The sequence below is a fragment of the Colobus angolensis genome, unplaced genomic scaffold (genome assembly GCF_000951035.1).
Source record: "Colobus angolensis palliatus isolate OR3802 unplaced genomic scaffold, Cang.pa_1.0 Scaffold419, whole genome shotgun sequence".
Classification (NCBI taxonomy): Eukaryota; Metazoa; Chordata; class Mammalia; order Primates; family Cercopithecidae; genus Colobus; species Colobus angolensis.
In genome coordinates, this window is record NW_012117588.1 from 830105 (window position 1) to 849461 (window position 19357).

At 38.6% G+C, this 19357-nt stretch overlaps 1 protein-coding gene across 2 annotated transcripts in view; it reads left to right on the forward strand.

Annotated features, from left to right (window-relative positions):
* Positions 1-19357, forward strand: part of KANK1 (KN motif and ankyrin repeat domains 1) — a 232950-nt gene that overhangs the window by 147620 nt on the left and 65973 nt on the right. For both annotated transcript variants that reach the window (XM_011956467.1, XM_011956466.1), the window contains one exon: positions 16455-16574. In XM_011956467.1, coding sequence (XP_011811857.1) covers positions 16538-16574 — 37 coding nt within the window. In that variant the 5' untranslated portion in view covers positions 16455-16537. The remainder of the gene's footprint in view (positions 1-16454; positions 16575-19357) is intronic.

Here is a 19357-nt window from a genome sequence, read left to right on the forward strand (position 1 = left end):
CTAATTTTTGTATTTTTAGTAGAGATGGTGTTTCGCCATGTTGGCCAGGCTGGTCTCAAACTCCTGACCTCAGGTGATCCACCCACCTTGGCCTCCCAAATTCCTAGGATTACAGGCATGAGCCACCACGCTGGGCCTAAACCCTTATTTAAATAAAACTTGTTTTCAGAAAAAAATGAATCTGAGGATGTGTTACATGTTGCCCTTTTGCTTAGTGACAGTCCCAGGCACACTTGAGCTTGTTAACAGTATTCATCAATTTAAGAGTTGATCAGAGAAGGTCAGATAAGAATCCAATCTCAGTGGAATTAAAGGAAAAATTTTTGTAAAGCAGAAAATAAATGAGAATTGTACATTTAAAATAAATAAGAAATGAACAGAAAGCCTTTCAAATCACGCTGAACTAACTCTTATATCTGTGGCCACTACATTGTTCCTTAATGCTTAAATAGGTAAAAGCACTGATACTTTAGTTGAAACTACCAGCAGTAGGAATGTTTGCTCAGTAAGAGCAAGACTCCACTAATACAGTCATGTTTATAAAGTCAAGGTTTAGGTTTCTGCTAGGGTCTGTTTTCCCTAGATCGATTACAAACAAATGAATACTGTTTTATTGTACCTATACTGAGTCATAAAATTATTTTCCTCCCAACTTGGGAAGAAACATAAAGGTGGTTAACTGAAAAAGAAGAAAGTTTAATCATTCTGATTTTCATTCAGACGCTTTTCTTTAGACTATCTATTGCTGCTTTTTTTTGTAGCAGAACAGCTGATTTTCAGCCTAGGTTTTCATGATCTGATAAACCTTCACTGATAAGTGTCAGTTTTCTTTAAATGTTCAGGAAGCTGTGTGGGTCTCAGAGACCCAGCTGGAGCAGAGCCAGCACGGGATTCTGAAAGCATTTGTAGCTCCGAGATGGTTTTAACCTGTTCGTTGGCAGTGCAGCCCTTGTGTACGCTCTTGGAAAGATACTGATGTGTACTTTCATGATGTAGAATGGATGAACAGTGACGGTTTCTAGAAAGGCTGAACACACTCATGCCCACTTTGGGACACAAGGAGGCAGATGCTATCATGGGAACTCTTCAAATAAGGTGGTATGGTTTGGCTGTATCCCCACCCGAATCTCATCTTGAATTGTAGTTCCCATAATCTCATGTGTCGTGGGAGGGACTTGTTAGGAGGTAATTGAATCATGGGGGCAGTTACCCTGATTCTATTCTTGTGATGGTGAGTTTACACGAGATCTAATGGTTTTATAAGGGGCTTTCCCCGCTTTTGCTTGGCACTTCTCCTTGCCGCTGCGATGTGAAGGATGCGTTTGCTTCCCCTTCTGCCATGATTGCAAGTTTCCTGAGGCCTCCCCAGCCATGCTGAACTGTGAGTCAGTTAAACCCATTCCCTTTATAAATTAGCCAGTCTCTGGTATGTCTTTATTAGCATTGTGAGAATGGACTAATACCTAAGGCAGAAAAGATGAGTCAGAAATTAGCTTTTAGTACAGCTAATCTGTTACGCACAGTATGAACCTAAATTTAATTTTCTTTGGGCTCAAAGCACAGTTCTCTAGTTAGATTACTTTTGGGGGAGAGGGTAGGTAGGTATCTAATGTGGTCATTGCTATATCTTCAGTGCCAAAAACAGTGCCTGGCACACAAAGGGCACTCATTTGTTGAATGAATAAATGAATTTATTTACTGTTGTTTTTTCCATGTTTTCTCTTTATTGTCTACATTTTTATTTGTTTCTGTGCCTGTGATAAAAATACCTCCACCAGCTTCTTACCTATATTACCCCAAAGAATAAAGTTGCAAGTATAATTGTTTGGACAAACACAGCATAAAATTTCCCTAATAGGCAAATCTCAACCTTTTTCCTACATTAGAAATGAAAGCCAGTATCCAAGTAAGATTCTAATCTGGTTTGGATCTGTGTCCCCTCCAAATCTCGTGTTAAAACGTGATCCCAATTGTTGGAGGTGGGGCCTGGTGGGAGATGTCTGGATCACGGGGGCAGATCCCTCATGAATGGCTTGGTGCCTTCCTATATAGGAATGAGCTTTTTCCCCTGACTTCATGAGAGAGCTGGCTGTTTAAAAAAAGCCTGGCACTTTTCCTTTCTCTCTCTTGCTCCACACCTCACCATGTAATATGCCAGCTCTCCCTTTCCTTCTCTAAGTTTCTCGAGGCCCTCACCAGAAGCAGATGCTGGCACTGCACTTCCCGTACATCTTGCAGAACCATGAGCCAAAATAAACCTCATTTCTTTATAAATTACCCAGTCTCAGGTATTGCTTTGTAGCAATAGAAACTGACTAACACAGATTATAATTTAGATCTTGATCCGTAATTGAGATTTCTTTTCACCTCTAACCCACTCATACCAAGAAAATTATCTACTATGTTCCAAGAAGCCAAATGGGATTGGGTCATGTTGGGTAATTTGGTTGCAAAATGTCTAAGAGCTGGTTAATATTACCCCTACTCTTCCTATGGTAGGAGCCAGTATTGGAAATCACCAGAAGATAATCAGACAATAAACTGTGGCGAGAGTTTCTACTCCAGCATACTTTTGTTACTTTAATTATTGACTATTTTTGTGTAGTCTACAGGAATATGTGAGTAATCATACTTGATGTATAATAAGACAGATTTTTGGTTGCCCATACGAAAAATAACTTACTTGAAGAAGTCAAATGAGCTCTGCATTTTTTGTTAGGGTAAAATATTTGTATTTGTGTATGTGCGGTTTTCAGTTTGGTTCTTGTAGAATCTAGTTCCTTAAGGTTCCTCTTTATTACCCAGTCTCCTTAGGTCACCTTTGTCTCGGGCAGTTTGCTTCATTTACGACTAAGTCCTCATAAGGAGACCATGCTCTGGCCCCAGCTGCTACTTGCCATGCACTTCTTCTCATCTTCCGCCTTTGCATGTGCCATCCCTTCTGCCTAGAACGCCCTTCCACCTTTCTTGACCTGAAAAGCACTCGCTCATGCTTTAAGACTTGGGCCGAGTGATCTCTTATTATGAATAATTTTTTTGGCCACATGCACCCTTGTCAGACAAAACAAGACCACCTTTCTATGGACTGAAATTGAACTGTGTATACACTACTCTTCTAATTGTTTCTATAATATTTGCCTCCAGCCCTAGTGTATGAACTTCTAGGGAAGGTACAATGCCTTAGTCTATGTTATGCCTCCAACATAGAAACTAAAGAGTGCCTGGTACAAATTCTAGGATATTGTAGATCTTTAAAATGTATTATGGTAATTAATTAAAATATTCATACAAGTATATAAAATATTGAAAATAGCTTCCAGTGATAACAATTGTTAGGGTTGCAAGATTGAATAATTTTTGTATATTCTGTCTTTTCCAGATTTTAGGTAAAGTTAATTATATTGCCTTTTAAATTTTATTGTTAAATGAACAAAAATACTGTGATGTATTATAAAAAGATTCTACAACTTTCATATCAAAATGGTGGTTTCTCCTTTCATATTTTTCATTTTTAAAATTGATATATATTGTACGTATTTTGGGGGTCCATGTGATAATTTCATACATTCATACAATCAAATCAGGGTAATTGGGATATCAGTCACCTTAAATTTTTATCTGTTGTTTATGCTAGGAACATTTGAATTATTCTCTTCAAGCTATTTTGAGTGTATTAATAATACACTTGATTAATGTTAACTGTAATTATCCTACTGATCTATCGAACACAAAGTCTTATTTCTTCTAAGTGTATTTGTACCCATTAATCAACTTCATCCCCCATTCCCTCTACCCTTCCCGGCCTCTGGTAACCACCAGTCTACTCGCTGTCTTCATGAGATTCACTTTTTTAGCTCCCACATATGAGTGAGAACATGCGATAATTGTCTTTCTGTGCTTTGCTTATTTCGCTGAACATAATGACCTCCAGTTTCATCCATGTTGCTCCAAATGACAGGATTTCATTCTTTTTATGGCTGTATAATATTCTATTGTGTATTTTTACCATATTTTCTTTTTAAATATTTATTATTATTTTGTAGAGATGGGGTCCTGCTGTGTTGTCCAGGCTGGTCTCAAACTCCTGGACTCAAGCAATCCACCTGCCTTGGCCTCCACATTTTCTTTGTTCATCCATTGAGGGACACTTAGATTGATTCCATATTTTGGCTATTATGAATAGTGCTGCAATAAACATGCAAGTATAGATCTCTCTTCAATATGTTGGTTTTCTTTCTTTTAGATATATACTCAGCAGTGGAATTGCTGGATCATATGGTATTCTACTTTTAGATTTTTGAGGAACCTCTGAACTGTTTTCTACAGTGACTGTCGTAATTTACATTCCCACCAACAACATGTGAGGATTTTTCTTTCTCTACATCCTCACCAGCATGTTAGTCCCTGTCTTTTTTGATAAAAGCTATTCTAATTGGGGTGAGATTATATCTCATTGTGGTTTTGATTTGCATTTTCTGGATAATTACTGATGTTGAGCACTTCCTATACCCATTGGTCATTTGTTGAGAAATATCTGTTCAGGCCTTTTGACCTTTTAAAAATCAGATTAATGACTTTTTGCTGTTGAGTTGTTTGAGCTCCTTATATATTCTGGTTGTTTATCTCTTGTCAGATGGATAGTTTGCAAATACTTTCTCTCATTCTATGGGTTGTTTCTTCAGCTTGTCGATTGTTTCCTTTGCTGTGCAGAAGCTTTTCAGCTTGATTTGTCCATTTTTGCTTTTGTTGCCTGTGCTTTTGAGAACTTAAACAAAAAATTTTTGCCCCGACCAATGTCCTGGAGCATTTCCCCAATGTTTTCTTTTAGTAGTTTTATAATTTCAGGTGTTAGATTTAAGTCTAAGTCCATTTGTATTTGATTTTTGTACATGGTGAGAGATAGAGGTCTAGTTTCATTCTTCTACGTATAGTTGTCCAGTTTTCCCAATGCCATTTATTGAAGAGACTGTCCTTTCTCTGTTGCATATTGTTGGCACCTCTGTCAAAAATCAGTTGGCTGCAAATGGCATGGATTTATATCTGAGTTCACTATTCTGTTCAGTTGGTGTTTGTGTATGTTTTTTATGCCAGTACCATGCTGATCTGGCTACTATAGCCTTGTAGTATATTTTTAAGTCAAGTAGTGTGAGACCTCCAGCTTTGCTCTTTTTGCGCAAGATTGCTTTGGTTATTTGGGGTTCCGTATAAAATTTAGGATTGTCTGCTCCATTTCTATGGGGAGTATCATTGGTATTTTGATAGGGATTGCATTGAATCAGTAAATTGCTTTGGGTAGGACTGTCATTTTAACAGTATTCTTTCAATCCATGAGCATGGAATAATATCTTTTCCATTTTTTGTGTCATCTATTTAATCAGTATTTTATAGTGTTCCTTGTAAAGATCTTTCACAACTTTGGTTAAATTGATTCTTAGGGGCCAGGCACAGTGGCTGATACCTGCAATCCCAACACTTTGAGAGGCCAAAGCAGGAGAATTGCTTGAACCCAGGAGTTTGAGACCAGCCTGGGCAGCATAGTGTGATGTCATCTCTACAAAAAAAATCAAAATATTAGCAAGACATGGTGGCACGTGTCCGTGTTTGCAGCTACTTGGGAGGCTGAAGTTGGAGGATTGCTTGAGACCAAGAGATCAAGACTGCAGTGAGCTGTGATCACGCTGCTGCACTGCAGCCTGGGTGACAGAGCAAAACCCGTCTCCAAAAAAAAAAAGATTCCTGGGTATTTTACATTCTGTGTAGATATAATAAATTAGATTGCTTTCTTTCTTTTCCAGATTGTTCACTGTTGGTATATATAAATGCTACTGAATTTTGTATGTTGGTTTTGTATCCTGAAACTTTACTGAATTCACTTATTACTTCTAGTAGTTTTTTGATTTTTAAAAATAGAAGATCCTGTCATCTACATTGAAAGCTAATTTGACTTCTTTCTTTCCAATATGAACACCCTTTATTTATTTTTCTTGACTAATTGTCTGGCCAGGACTTCCACTTTATGTTGAATAAAGGTAGTGAAAGTGCACACCCTTGTCTTGTTCCAGATCTTAGTGGAAAGGCTTTTAGGTTTTCCCTGTTTGGTATGATGTCAGCTGTGAATTTGTCATAAATGGCCTTTATTATTTTGAGGTATGTTTCCTCTGTACCCGGTTTGTTGAAGGTTTTTAAAATAAAGGGATATTGAATTTAATTGAATACTTTTCAGCACTTACTGAAATGATCATATGGTTTTTGTTCTTGGTTCTGTTAATGTGTATAACATTTATTGATTTGCATATGCTGAACCATCTTTGCATCCCTGGGATGAATCCCACTTGATAATGTTGAATGATCTTTTTAATATGTTGTTGAATTCAGTTTGTTAGTGTTTTGTTGAGGGGATTTCTGTCTGTGTTCATCAGTGAAATTAGCCTATCATCGTCTTTTTTTTTTTTTTTTTATTGTGGCCTTATCTGGTTTTGATATCAGGGTAATGCCGGCCTTGCAGGATGAGTTTGAGCATTCCCTCCTCTTCATTTTTTTTTTTTTGAAGAGTTTGAGTAGAATTATTATAGTTCTTCTTGAAATGTTTAGTAGAATTCATCAGATCCTGGACTTTTCTTTGATAGGAGACTTTTAAATTATAGCTTTGATCTTATTACTTGCTATTGGTTTGTTGAGGTTTTCTCTTTCATCATGGTTCAATTTTGGTTGTATATGTCCAGGAATGTATCTTTTTATTCTAGATTTTTCAATTTGTTGGCAGTTGTCTCTAATGATTCTTTATACTTCTATGGTCTCTGTTGTTTTGTATCTTTTATTTCTCATTTTATTTATTCGTGTCCTCTCTTTTTAGTCTAGCTAAAGGTTTGTCTTTTTTTTTTTTTAACTAAACTTCTGTTTTGTTGATCTTCTGTAATATTTTAATCTCAATTTCATTTATTTTTGCTCTGATCCTTATTTCCTTTCTTCTAGTAAATTTGGGGATCCTTATTTCCTTTCTTCTAGTAAATTTGGGTTTGGCTTGGTCTTGCTTTTCTAGTTCCTTGAGATGCTGCATTCTTAGGTTGTCTTTTGGAAGTCTTTCAACTTTTTTGACGTAGATGTTTATTGCTATAACCCTCCCTGTTAGTACTGTGTTTACTGTATCCCACAGATTTTGGTATGTTGTGTTTCCATTTGTATTTGTTTTGAGAAATTTTTAAATGTTCTTATTTCTTCATCAACTCATTGTTTGTTCAAGAGCATGTTGTTTAATTTCCATGTTTTTGTATAATTTCCAAAGGTTTTTGTTTTTGTTTTTTGAGGTGGAGTCTTGTTCTGTTATCTAGGCTGGAGTGCAGTGGCGCAGTCTGCAACCTCCACCTCCTGGGTTCAAGTGGTTCTCCTGCCTCATCCTCCCAAGTAGCTGGGATTACAGGCGTACACCACCATACCCAGCTAATTTTTGTATTTTTAATAAGACAGGGTTTTGCCATGTTGGCCAGGCTGGTCCCGAACTCCTGACATCAGATGACCCGCCCACCTCAGCCTCCCAAAGTGCTGGGATTACAGGCATGAACCACTACACCCGGCCCAAAATTCCTCTTTTTATTGATACCGAGTTTTATTCCATTGTGGTCAGAAAAGATACTTGATATAATTTCTACTTTTTAAAATTTGTTGAAATTTGTTTTGTGGCCTAAAATATGGTTTATTATTGGGAATGTTCCATGTACTGATGAAACAAACATGTATTTGAACAGTTGAGTGAAGTGTTTTATAAATACCAGTTAGACCTATTTGGTCTGATGTGTAGTTTGATACAGTGGTTTCTTTGTTAATTTTTTGTCTAGATGTTATGTTCGTTGATGAAAGTGGGGTATTTGACATCCTCCACTATTACTGTATTACAGTCTCTCTTTGTATCTATTAATGTTTGCTTTATATACTTGGGAGCTGAATTTCAGTCCATCAAATGTATTAGTTCTAAGATTTCTGTTTGATTTTTTTGAATAATGCCTCTTTGTTAAATTTCTCTGATAAATTTCTGAATGGAGAATTACCATTTTGTTTCTTGTATTCTGGTTGTTTTGTAACTCTTGTCCTCCTTTCTTCCTGTCATCCTTTATGGTTAAGTGACTTTTTCTGGTACTATGTTTTAATTTGTTGTTTATCTTTTAGTGTGTTTATTATAGGTTTTTACATTGTGGTTACCATGAGGCTTATAGAAAACATCTTATAGATATAACAAGTTATTTTAAAGAGATGACAGCTTATCTTAGATAAGCAGTCCCCAATCTGTTTTGGCACCAGGGACCAGTTTCATGGAAGACAATTTTTCCATAGAGCAGTGGGGATGGTTTTGGGATGAAACTGTTCTATCTCAGATCATCAGGCATTAGATGCTCATAAGGAATGCTCAACCTAGATCCTTCACACTTGCAGTTCACAATAGGGTTTGCACTCTTATGAGAATCTATGCTGCTGCTGATCTGACAGGAGGCGGAGCTCAGGCAGTAATGCTTGCTGGCCTGTGCTCACCTCCTGCTGTGTGACCTGGTTCCCAGCATGCCACGGACCAGTACTGGTCCATGGCTCAGGGGTTGGAGATCCCTTAGATCACAAAAAAAGAATAAATAAAAAACTTTAAAACAACCCTCCATCTTTAATTCCATCTCCTGACATTTTGACTTTTGTTGGTCTCAATTTACATATTTTTATATTGCCTGTCTCTTAACAGTTTGCTGTCGCTGTTATGGTTTTTGATAGATTGTATTCTAGGTGTCGTGCTAGACTTATGGGCTACTTATGGGTGGACTGCACATGACAATTATAGTATTTGAATATTCTGGGGGTTTCTATACTTGATGTTACCTGTAGGTTTTATACCTTCAAATGTTTTCTTTTTGCACATTAATGTTTTTTCGTTTCAGATTGAAGAACCCTCTTTAACATTTCTTGTAAGACAGATCTAGTGATGGTAAATTCTCTTAGCTTTTGTTTGTCAGAAAAAGGCTCTGTCTCCTTCATACTTGAAGGCTATTTCTGCTGTTTGCTGGATAAAGTATTTGAGGATAGCAGGGTTTTGGGGGGTTTTTCTTTCAGCATTTTGAAAATATCATTCCACTTCCTCCTGACTTAGTATGGTTTCCATTGAGAATTCTGTTGCCAAATGAAGTGGAGTTTCTTTGTATGTTATTTCCTTCTTTTTTCTTGCTGCTTTTAGTATCCTCTTTTTGTCCTTGACCTTTGAGAGTTTGATTATTATATGTGTTGGGGGTAGTTTTATTTGGGTCATATCTGTTTGGTGTTTTCTGACCTTCCTCTACCTGGATATTTTTCTCGTATGAGTAAGCTTTTTTCTACCAGTCACTCTTGCTCAACTTTCTCTTGAATACCAATAATTCTTAGATTTGGTCTTTTAAGGTAATTTTCTATATCTTGTAGGCAATCTTTCTATAGTATCTTTCCATTCGTTTTACTTTTTCTCCTCTATGTAATTTCAAAGAGCCTGTCTTTGGGCTCGCTAATTCTTTACTCTGCTTGATGCATTCTGCTGTTGAGAGCCTCCAATGAATTTTTCAGTTAGCAAATATATTTTTCAGTTTCAAGATTCATTTGATTTTTTTTATCACTTCAATCTCTGTTAAATTCCTCTGATAAGTTTCTGAATTGCTTTTCTTTGTTATCTTGGAGATACCTGAGTTTCCATAAAACTGCTATTTTTGAATTCTTGGTCAGAGAGCTCATGAATCACCATCTCATTAGGGTCAGTCACTGGTTCCTTGCTTTATACATTTGGGGAGGTCATGGTTCCATGTTCTTGTAGATATATGTCTGTGTCTTTGCATTAAAGGATTTATTATTATTCCAGTATTCTCTGTCTAGTCTGTTTTGGTTTTTACTGGTTACATTTGCTTAGAGATTATTTGTAATTTATCTGTTGAATTTCTTACACATTTTTTCTGCTAGGTCACTGCCTCTTTTTCCGCACTAAGTGGTACTTAAAACCCAGATTTGCCTCTGTTCTTCTAGCAAAGGATCAGAGGATTGCCTGGCTCAAATGGGGGAGGTTCCAAAGGAGCTATCCCTGTGGTATGGAAAGGCTGGCTAGGAGTTCATGCCCAAGAGACCTCCTAAGGCATAGTGCTGCTGAACAGCCACGCTGATTTGGCATCTCCTTTGGTTGAGAGCGGAGCTTCCAGGGCTGGAGATGGTAATCCCACCTCCTCCCTTTGTGTGTGGCTGTCCACAGGGTGGTGTCTCCCTTCAGGCACCCCTGATGCTTCTCATGGGTTGAGGCATGAATAGGTCTCCTGCCAAAAAAGCCAAGATGGTAGGCAAGTTATGTGTCCACCTTAATCTCACTTTTTCTAGTGTAGAATCTGAGTTGGGGGGAGTATTACATGTGCTTGATACCAAGCAGAAGGGTGTCACAGATATGAAAATCTGATTCTCTTACTGTTTCCTCGAGTTTTTTTTTTTTTTTTACTTCTCAGTGGCCCCAGGAACTGACCCATTCTCTTTCATGAGTTCTGGGAGATTGCTGGTGATAATCTCAATGATGTATATTTATTCTGGTTATTCTGTGGGGAGAAGTGAAGCCAGCTTTCATCTACATTTTTTAAGTATAATTCTTATTTTGAGTGGCAAGATTCTGATTCCAATATCTTGCCCTAGTTTTTATACATTTTGGAAACTCCTACCATTGCATTTAGAACCTTCCACCTGGTGGATTTTTTGTTTTTCGTTTTTCAGTTGAGAAAGTATTTGATATTTTGAAACAGTTGACATTCATGTGAAGAACAAGGATGATAGTCAAGCCTGCTCTGCTAATACTGTGCAGTCTAGAAAAGAGTGTACTGGGGCCAGATGCAGGGGCTCACGCCTGTAATCCCAGCACTTTGGGAGGCCCAAGGCGTGCAGATCACGAGGTCAGGAGATCGAGACCATCCTGGCTAACACAGTGAAACCCCATCTCTACTAAAAATACAAAAAATTATCTGGACATGGTGGCATGCGCCTGAAGTCCCAGCTACTGGGGAGGCTGAGGCAGGAGAATGGCGTGAACCCGGGAGGCGGAACTTGCAGTGAGCCGAGATGGTGCCACTGCACTCCAGCCTGGGTGACAGAGCGAGACTCCGTCTCAAAAAAAAAAAAAAAAGAGAAAAGAGTGTACTGGTTAAGTGCTGAGAAACATTTCCTGTGTGTCATATAAGTACTTCAGGCTCTTAAATGTGTTACTCCAAGGAACAAGGTTGCAAATACAATTGCTCTAAAAACATATTATACCAGCCTGGCCAACATGGTGAAACCCCATCTCTACTAAAAATGCAAAAATTAGCTGGGCATGATGGCGCACACCTGTAATCCCAGCTGCTTGGGAGGCTGAGGTAGGAGAATCGCCTGAACCTGGGAGGCGGAGATTACAGTGAGCTGAGATTGCGCCACTGCACTCCAGCCTGGGCAACAGAGCAAGATTCCATCTCAAAAAAGAAAAAAAGAGAAAAAAAACAAAAAAACGTGAAATTCCGAAATGCAGCTTTCTTATCTAAAAAGGATTTGCGCAAAGCCTCCTTGCAGTAAGCATATACGTAACTAAGGTGACTACCTTATGTGTATGCATCACTCATTTATGCCCTAAGTTCTCATTTGTTGAAACCATAGTGCCCTTACTCTAAATCACATAATCACAAAACTCTAGGTCTGAATTGCACAGCTTTAAATGTCAGTGCTGTCGTACTAGCTGTGTCATGTGAGCAAGTTCTAAAACTCCCTGTGCTTGTTTCTTATGTATACAATGGAGAGAAGGGGTAGTACTTTGTAGGGTTGTTGTGAAGTTTAAACAAGGTAATAACTGTTAAGTATGTTTAAAAGTCCCTTGAATGTAACAATTTCATCACTTGTAAGATACACATTTTTCTCATATCGCCTCTGAATTGAGGATGTGTCTTTTAATGAATGTAATTTCTTGATTAGCATTTTGTCATTTAAGTGACATCTTTTTTATCAGTAGTACTTAATGATACACTTTAGGTGACATTTTATATTTCAATAATAGTAGTAAGAGGTCTATTAACATTAGCTGCCATCAACATTACCATCAATATTATCATCAGCATTATCTTGTTTCTAGCTGAGATAGTGGCATTTGATAGTTTAGCAGTGCAGAGTATATATCAAATCTCAATTTTCTATAACTACTTGTTTGCATTGGTGTCTTTTTAGCAAAGTTCTAGTGTGCTGTTTTTCATATTTGTATCATTTTAGCTAGTGTAAAGTATTTATGGGGTCAGCTCATGCAATGTTTCCGTCATTCATTGTACCTTACTTAGTGATCTACTAAAACATGCATCAGCATCCTTCATTCAGTCTCCCGAAATATAGAGGAAGACAAATTCTTTATTTTCTCTGTTGATGTATTTTCCTAAATCCTTTCGCAGGAGTGCTTTTTTCTTAGCTAGGAGAACTAAGCCACCATTGTACCACTTAAGATTTACTGGTTTGCATTCTCTAGGGAGAAAAGAAGCAGTTTATCGATCTGTAACACAGGAATGGACTGTGGCCAAACCTTTTCTGGTTTATACGATGTACCGGCTTAAGAATCTGCATAGCATTAAGAAGAATGAGCCCTCACAATTTGAGGCCGCCTGTCAGCATGAACAATAACTGAGAAAAATCAATGCACAATATACAGCCGTTCTCTTTGCACAGACACTGCCAGGATCCACACCCAGTGACAGTGTCTTTTTTTTTTTTTTTTTTTTTTGAGACAGGGTCTCACTATGCTGTGCAGGCTGGAATGCAGTGGCATGATCTTGGCTCACTGCAGTCTCTGCCTCCCTGTTCAGGTGATTCTTGTGCCTCAGCCTCCCAAGTAGCTGGGATCACAGGCGTGCCCCATCACACGCAGCTAATTTTTGTAGTTGTAGTAGAGATGGGGTTTTGCCATGTTGACCAGGCAGGTCTCGAACTCCTGGCCTCAGGAGATCCACCCACCTCGGCCTCCCAGAGTACTGGGATTACAGGCGTGAGCCACTGTGCCCAGCCAACGGTGTCTTGTTATTTTATGAGTGATATGCTTGTAGTGCCTAATTTTAGGTTTCCTACTTAATTTGGTTTTATTGTTCAGTTTGGGGAAGGGTGGGAGGCACCAATTTGGATCTGAGAAAAAGATCTGCCAGATGAAAGAGTTTCAATAGCGGGAGAGGACCTTGGGCCAAAGTTTATTAAGCTTGACTAGGAAGATTCTGGGCACTTCTCCATCCAAATACCTTGACACATACTTCATTCACCTCCAGCACATGCAGCTTGTCCCTTCTTGTCTTCTGTTTGCCTTCAAGGTTTTACATGGTGGTATTTACAAGCCGTTATGGAGCAAGAGTGCAAACACACAAGGCTAGGAGGGGGCCAGTAAACAGGGTTTGGTTTAGGGTTTTGTGGTTATTAACTTTTAAAAGCATGCTTAGTTGAATAATTCCAGAAACTGGGCTTCTTTCCTTTGCCCCTTCATTTCCCCACCGCCTCCCTCTCTGGTCTTCCCAGTCTCCACTTTTTTTTTTTTTTTTTTTGATAAAACTGCATTTGTCAGAAATTTATAGACGTTCACTCCTATTCTTAAAAGACAGTATTTACTCTATCCCTAAAGCCTGCCTTTTGATTCAGCCACCAATGACTGTGCACACAAAGGTTATTGCTCTCCAAGTTCAATGTTGTAGACCTGAACCAGTGCCTCTGTTTCTAAGAGAAAGTCAGGTGATTACCCCTTCATCAGGGAGCTTGGAGCCATCCTGTCCTGGTGTGCCGCCAGCCAGAAACTAAGGATCAGCAGGGAGTGGACGGTTTAGAATCTCCTCTCTCCAGGTGAACACAGTGCTAGTCAGTGTAGCTGGAAAAGCCATGCAGGGGGCAGGCTTGTCAGAAGCAATCTGTTTAAAAAAGAAAAAAAAAAAAAGAGAAAAAAGATTCCTTTTCAGTTTACCCTGAGTTGCTTTCACGGTAGTTAGCTTTGAACTGTGGTGCAAACCCATTTAAACAATGAGGAAAATTTCACTAGCTAAGTGGCAAGAAATTCTCACCCTGTGTGATCAAAGCAATCAGCCATTTCCTTTTCCTTCCTTTTTATTTACTTATATTTCTGACCCCTTATAACCTTCATGATTGTAGCCTGATAGTTTCCTTTTTTGCATAGCATTTTAAAAAATACCTTTTCTTTTCCCTGAGGATTTTAAAGCAAATAAAACAACGTTGACAGAAAGAGTCTAAATATTTATATTTTATTTTTATTTTTGGAGACAGTCTCGTTCTGTCACCCAGGCTGGGGTGCAGTGGTGCAGTGTTGGCTCACCACAACCTCTGCCCCTCCAGGTTCAAGTGGTTCTGGTGCCTCAGCCTCCCAAGTAGATGGGATTACAGGCGTACACCACCAAGCCTGCGTAATTTTTGTATTTTTTAGTAGAGTATTTTTAGTAGAGGTTTTGCTATGTTGGCCAGGCTGGTCTCAAACTCTGACCTCAGGTGATCCGCCCGCGTCGGCTTCCCAAAGTGCTGGGATTACAGGTGAGAGCCACCGCGTCCGGCCTAAATACTTATTTTTAATAATTATTATTACAAAAATAAGAAAAGAGCTAAAATCCATGATTTCATCACCCAGAGGCAACCACAGTGAACATTTTGGTACATTTACTTCTCATCGTTTATATTAAATTTGTACATATACACATACGTATTTTTAATAAAATTAGGTTTAGGATAGTATACAGTTTTGTTTTTCTTTTAACCAACATGCTTTGAATATTTTACCTTATTAAAAACTTACAATTTCAATGGCTGTGTTAGAATTAGTGTATACAGATATTATTTTAGCATTCTGTTGCTAGGAGGACATGTGGGTTTCTGAATTGACACTTCAATTCTCAACTTAGAATTTATTTCACCCAAGTTCTTCTGATTTCATGGGTTTAGAGTCAGAGTTTCAGCACCATGGAAATGGAATTTGTATATATACTATTGTTTACTGTTTGCTAGTATTTTTCAGATAGTATTTGGAAAAACCAAAGGGGAAACAGTGTTTTTTTCATTTTTTTTTTCTTTTTTTGTTTTAAATTTTGTGATTGAAATATAAGTCTTATTATGGTAATCTCAGGTAACTTTTAAATAGAAATATCAATATAAAATGAATATATTGCCCAGTGTGGACCCCAGTGTTTCAAAACTATGTGCCATGCTCTATCATTTTGTTACTGGAAAGGGGTCCTCATCCAGACTACAAGATCTTGGATCTCTCACAAGAAGGAATAAGAGGTGAATCCATAGAGTAAAGTGAAAGCAAGTTTATTAAGAAAGTAAAGGAATAAAGCATGGCTACTCCATAGGCAGAGCAGAAGCATGTGCTGCTCAACTAATTATACTTACAGTTACTTCTTGATTATATGCTAAACAAGAGGTGGATTATTCGTGAGTTTTGCAGGAAAGGGTGGGCAGTTCCTGGAACTGAGGGGTCCCCCCCTTTTTAGACCATATAGGATAACTTCCTGACATTGCCATGGCATTTGTAAACTGTCCTGGTACTGGTGGGAGTGCTTTTTAGCATGCTGATACATGCTAATTAGTGTATAATGAGCAGTGAGAATGACCAGAGATCACTTTCATCACCATCTTGGTTTTTGTGGGTTTTGGCCGGCTTCTTTACCACAACCTGTTTATCAGCAAGGTCTTTGTGACCTGTATTTTGTGCTGACCTATCTCATCCTGTGACTAAGAATGCCTAACCTCCTGGGCATGTAGACTTAAAATAAAGGTCTCAGCCTTATTTTATCTAGCCCCTATTCAAGATGGAGTTACTGTGGTTCGAATGCCTCTAACAATTTGAAGTTTATCCAACAGCACAGTGGGAGATAATGAATTTTTGTTTGTTTATTTTAAGAGGAGGAGGACTGACTGGATCAGATTTGTGCGTTAGAACGATGGTTGCATGTAAGAAAGAGGCATTGGTAGAAAGACTTCAGATATCTCAAAAGAATTTCCATAAAGTTAATCTTTTTAAAAATGTAAACATTTGGTGCAATAATTGCTTTGAAATGCAGGTGAATAAATGAACCTTTTGAACCAGAATTTGGAAAGGAAGATATGCTTAAAAAAACAAAAATAGTTTGTAGAGCGCTACACATTAGGAGGTCATTTGTATTTGGTGACCACTTTCCTAAAATAGTCACATTCCTAGAGAACCAATTTTGTTTCCCATAGAGTATTATGTGTAGAGACCTCCTTTCAGTATGTAGCCACTGGTACATCCATGGGTGTTATCTCCATACTGCCAGGTCCAGTGCAGTCACCTCCTGGATCTACAGTCTTTCTTCCCCCATTCTGATTTGCTTTCTCTGTTAGCAGTCATCTTTGTAAACAGAAGTCTAAGATTTAGTGTTGTACATATTTTTAAATGATCCATTTTGATGGGGCTCTCTTTATTGTTTCAGGTTGAATGCCTTTGAGAACTTGATGCATAAAATTTGCATGACTCCTCACTCCTTTCTGGATCTGTCATTGGGCTCAAGCCAGCATGGCTCATACCACAAAGGTTAACGGCAGTGCCTCAGGTAACCCTGTGCTCTGGAGTGTGTGTGTTAAATGTATGTCTTTTCTCAGACTAATTTTTTATTCTCTTTAATAATGAATGGATAATAGCAAGTTGCCTAGATAACTAGGATTTCAAAGCAATTTTCTATCCATTGAAGTTTGGTTTTGTTTTGTTTTACTCTCAGAAAATTTGCTTTTATCTTAGAGTCTTGCACTGAAATCAGTTGAGTAAATTATTACCTAAGTCAATTCTGTTGAAGTGTTGAAAGACAAATTTAAATCCTGAATGCTGATGCAAATGTAATGTATACTCCTCTTGCACTTCTTTCTGAGGGATTGAATGAGGAGAGAGGAAATTAGTTTGGATGCTTAAAACCAATTCCTAGTATCCACTTCCAAGCAGCTTTTGTTTGATGTTGCTAAACAAAGAGAAAGGGGGGAAGAGAAGTATATATTCTGTAAAGTGATTCTATTAGGAATGTGCAACAAGCCATATTATGTATCATAAAGACCTGTATTTGAATTCTTATTTTGGTTATATTAGAGATTTATGTAGTTTCACTTTCTGTTCCAATATCGCTCCTGTGAGATTTGGGAGAAATGCAGAGAAGATCCTCCTAAGAGATACATCACCATGGGGACAACCTGCCCAAAATGGCATGCCGAGTGTTCGTTTCTTTTTTGAGTTATCTGCCAGATAGCTGAATGAGTGAGAACAGTAATCGTCTATGCAGAAATTTTTTCTGAGCGTCTGAGTTCAGAGTCCTACCTCTGCTGGCTCTGAACGCCTTCAAATGACAACATTATATACTGGAGCAAGTGTAGAACTGGAGCTAGGAAACCTGAATTTGAGTCCTAGTTCCAGCACTAACCATGAAATATTGGGCAGGGCTATTTCTCCACATGTAAACCATCGGTAAGCATATCCACCTGCTGGTTTAGGACCAGTGAGCACACCAGAAACATACTTACAGGAGCTATGTAAGCCATAAAGCACTTTTGAAGACAACAGCAGGAAATGACTTCTAAAGTGGACATTCCCAGCCCGTGAATGTGACTTTTTATTCTAGCAGTCTCAGCTGCAAGTATCTCCTCTGGGTAGAACAGTGTAACCCAAACCCAGATAAACTCACTTGTTTGTTCTGGGATGACTTATCTTTCCCTGTCCGTTCCATTTTTGACCTTTTCACTGCCCAGCTTCTTGTGACTTTTGTAGATTCTGCTGTGGGACTACTATCAATAATAAAGACATGAATGATAACATCTAACATTCATTGAAGACTTAGTATGCACCATAGTGCCTAAAATGCTTTGCCTGCATTTTCATACGTAACCCTCACAATAATCTAATGAGATTAAGCTATTATTTTACTGTCATCATCATCCCTATGTAATGTCCCAGAGAAGTTTAGGGACTTACCTAAATGAAGTAAGAAAAATCAGAATTATGAGTGGTGGCTCACACCTGTAATCCCAGCACTTGGGGAGGCCGAGGGGGATGGATCACCCAAAGTCAGTAGTTCAAGACCAGCCTGGCCAACATGACGAAACCCCATCTCTACAAAAATACAAAAATTAGCCAGGCATGGCGGTGCATGCCTGTAATCTCAGCTGCTTAGGAGGCTAAGACAGGAATGGCTGGAACCTGGTAGGCAGAGGTTGCAGTGGGCCCAGATTGTACCACTGCCCTCCAGCCTAGGTGACAGAGTGAGACTCCATATCAAAAAAATAAATAAATAAATAAATCAGAATTATGATGGCTTTCTCTAGTAAAATATTTGATGAGAGAGGAAATTGAAACATGAAATTTCAAGCATAGTGGGTGGGTTTCAATTCCCTCTGATGATGTGGTTTCCTCCCTTGCCCTCCATTTGCTTCCATTCACATGCTCAGGAGAAGGTGTTTACGGTTGTTGGTGCCTCAAGACCTCAACCTTCTTCTGGTGCCTTGGGCAAAATCCTTTCTTCATAGGTTTAAATACATACCCCACTAATTCCTTTCCAACTTGGTTTGTTCTGTACTTACCTTTTTTCTTTGTTTCTGAGATCTAATAAGCAAGCTATAACTTTTCCTTCCCACCTGGTATCCTGCCTAACAGGTCTGGGCATTGAGGTGGAAAGCAAAAGAAGGCTCTCTGATTTGTGACTTTCAGGGTGTCAGAGTATGAATTGTTACTGCAGACATGTATCTGGACTGTGCAGGGGGAGATTTTTTACTTATTCTAGTCACCACGACCCCTGTACGTCTGTAAGCAAATCTAATTAGAGACTCAACCATGAACAGTAATATATACACAAACATACATATATGTGTCTGTGTCTGTATATGTATATACGCACACAATAGTACACATATCCGTACATAATGTATATACAAACACAAATGTGTGTACACCATATATATGACACTCGTAGAAAAAAAATTTTTTTTTTTTATATGGAGTCTCGCTCTGTCACCCAGGCTGGAGTGCAGTGGCGCGATATCGGCTCACTGCAACCTCTGCCTCCTGGGTTCAAGCGATTCTTGTGCCTCAACTTCCCAAGTGGCTGGGATTACAGGCCCATGCCATCACGCCTGGCTAATTTTTGTATTTTTAGTAGAGATGAGGTTTCACCATGTTGACCAGGCTGGTGCTGAACTCATGACCTCAGGTGATCTGCCCACCTTGGCCTCCCAAAGTGCTGGGATTACAGGCATGAGCCACCGCACCCAGCTGAAAATTTTAAAGTGTGGATGGTTGTCTCTGTATTGAACATGTACAGACTTTTTTTCTTGTTGTTATTCCCTAAACAATACAGTACAC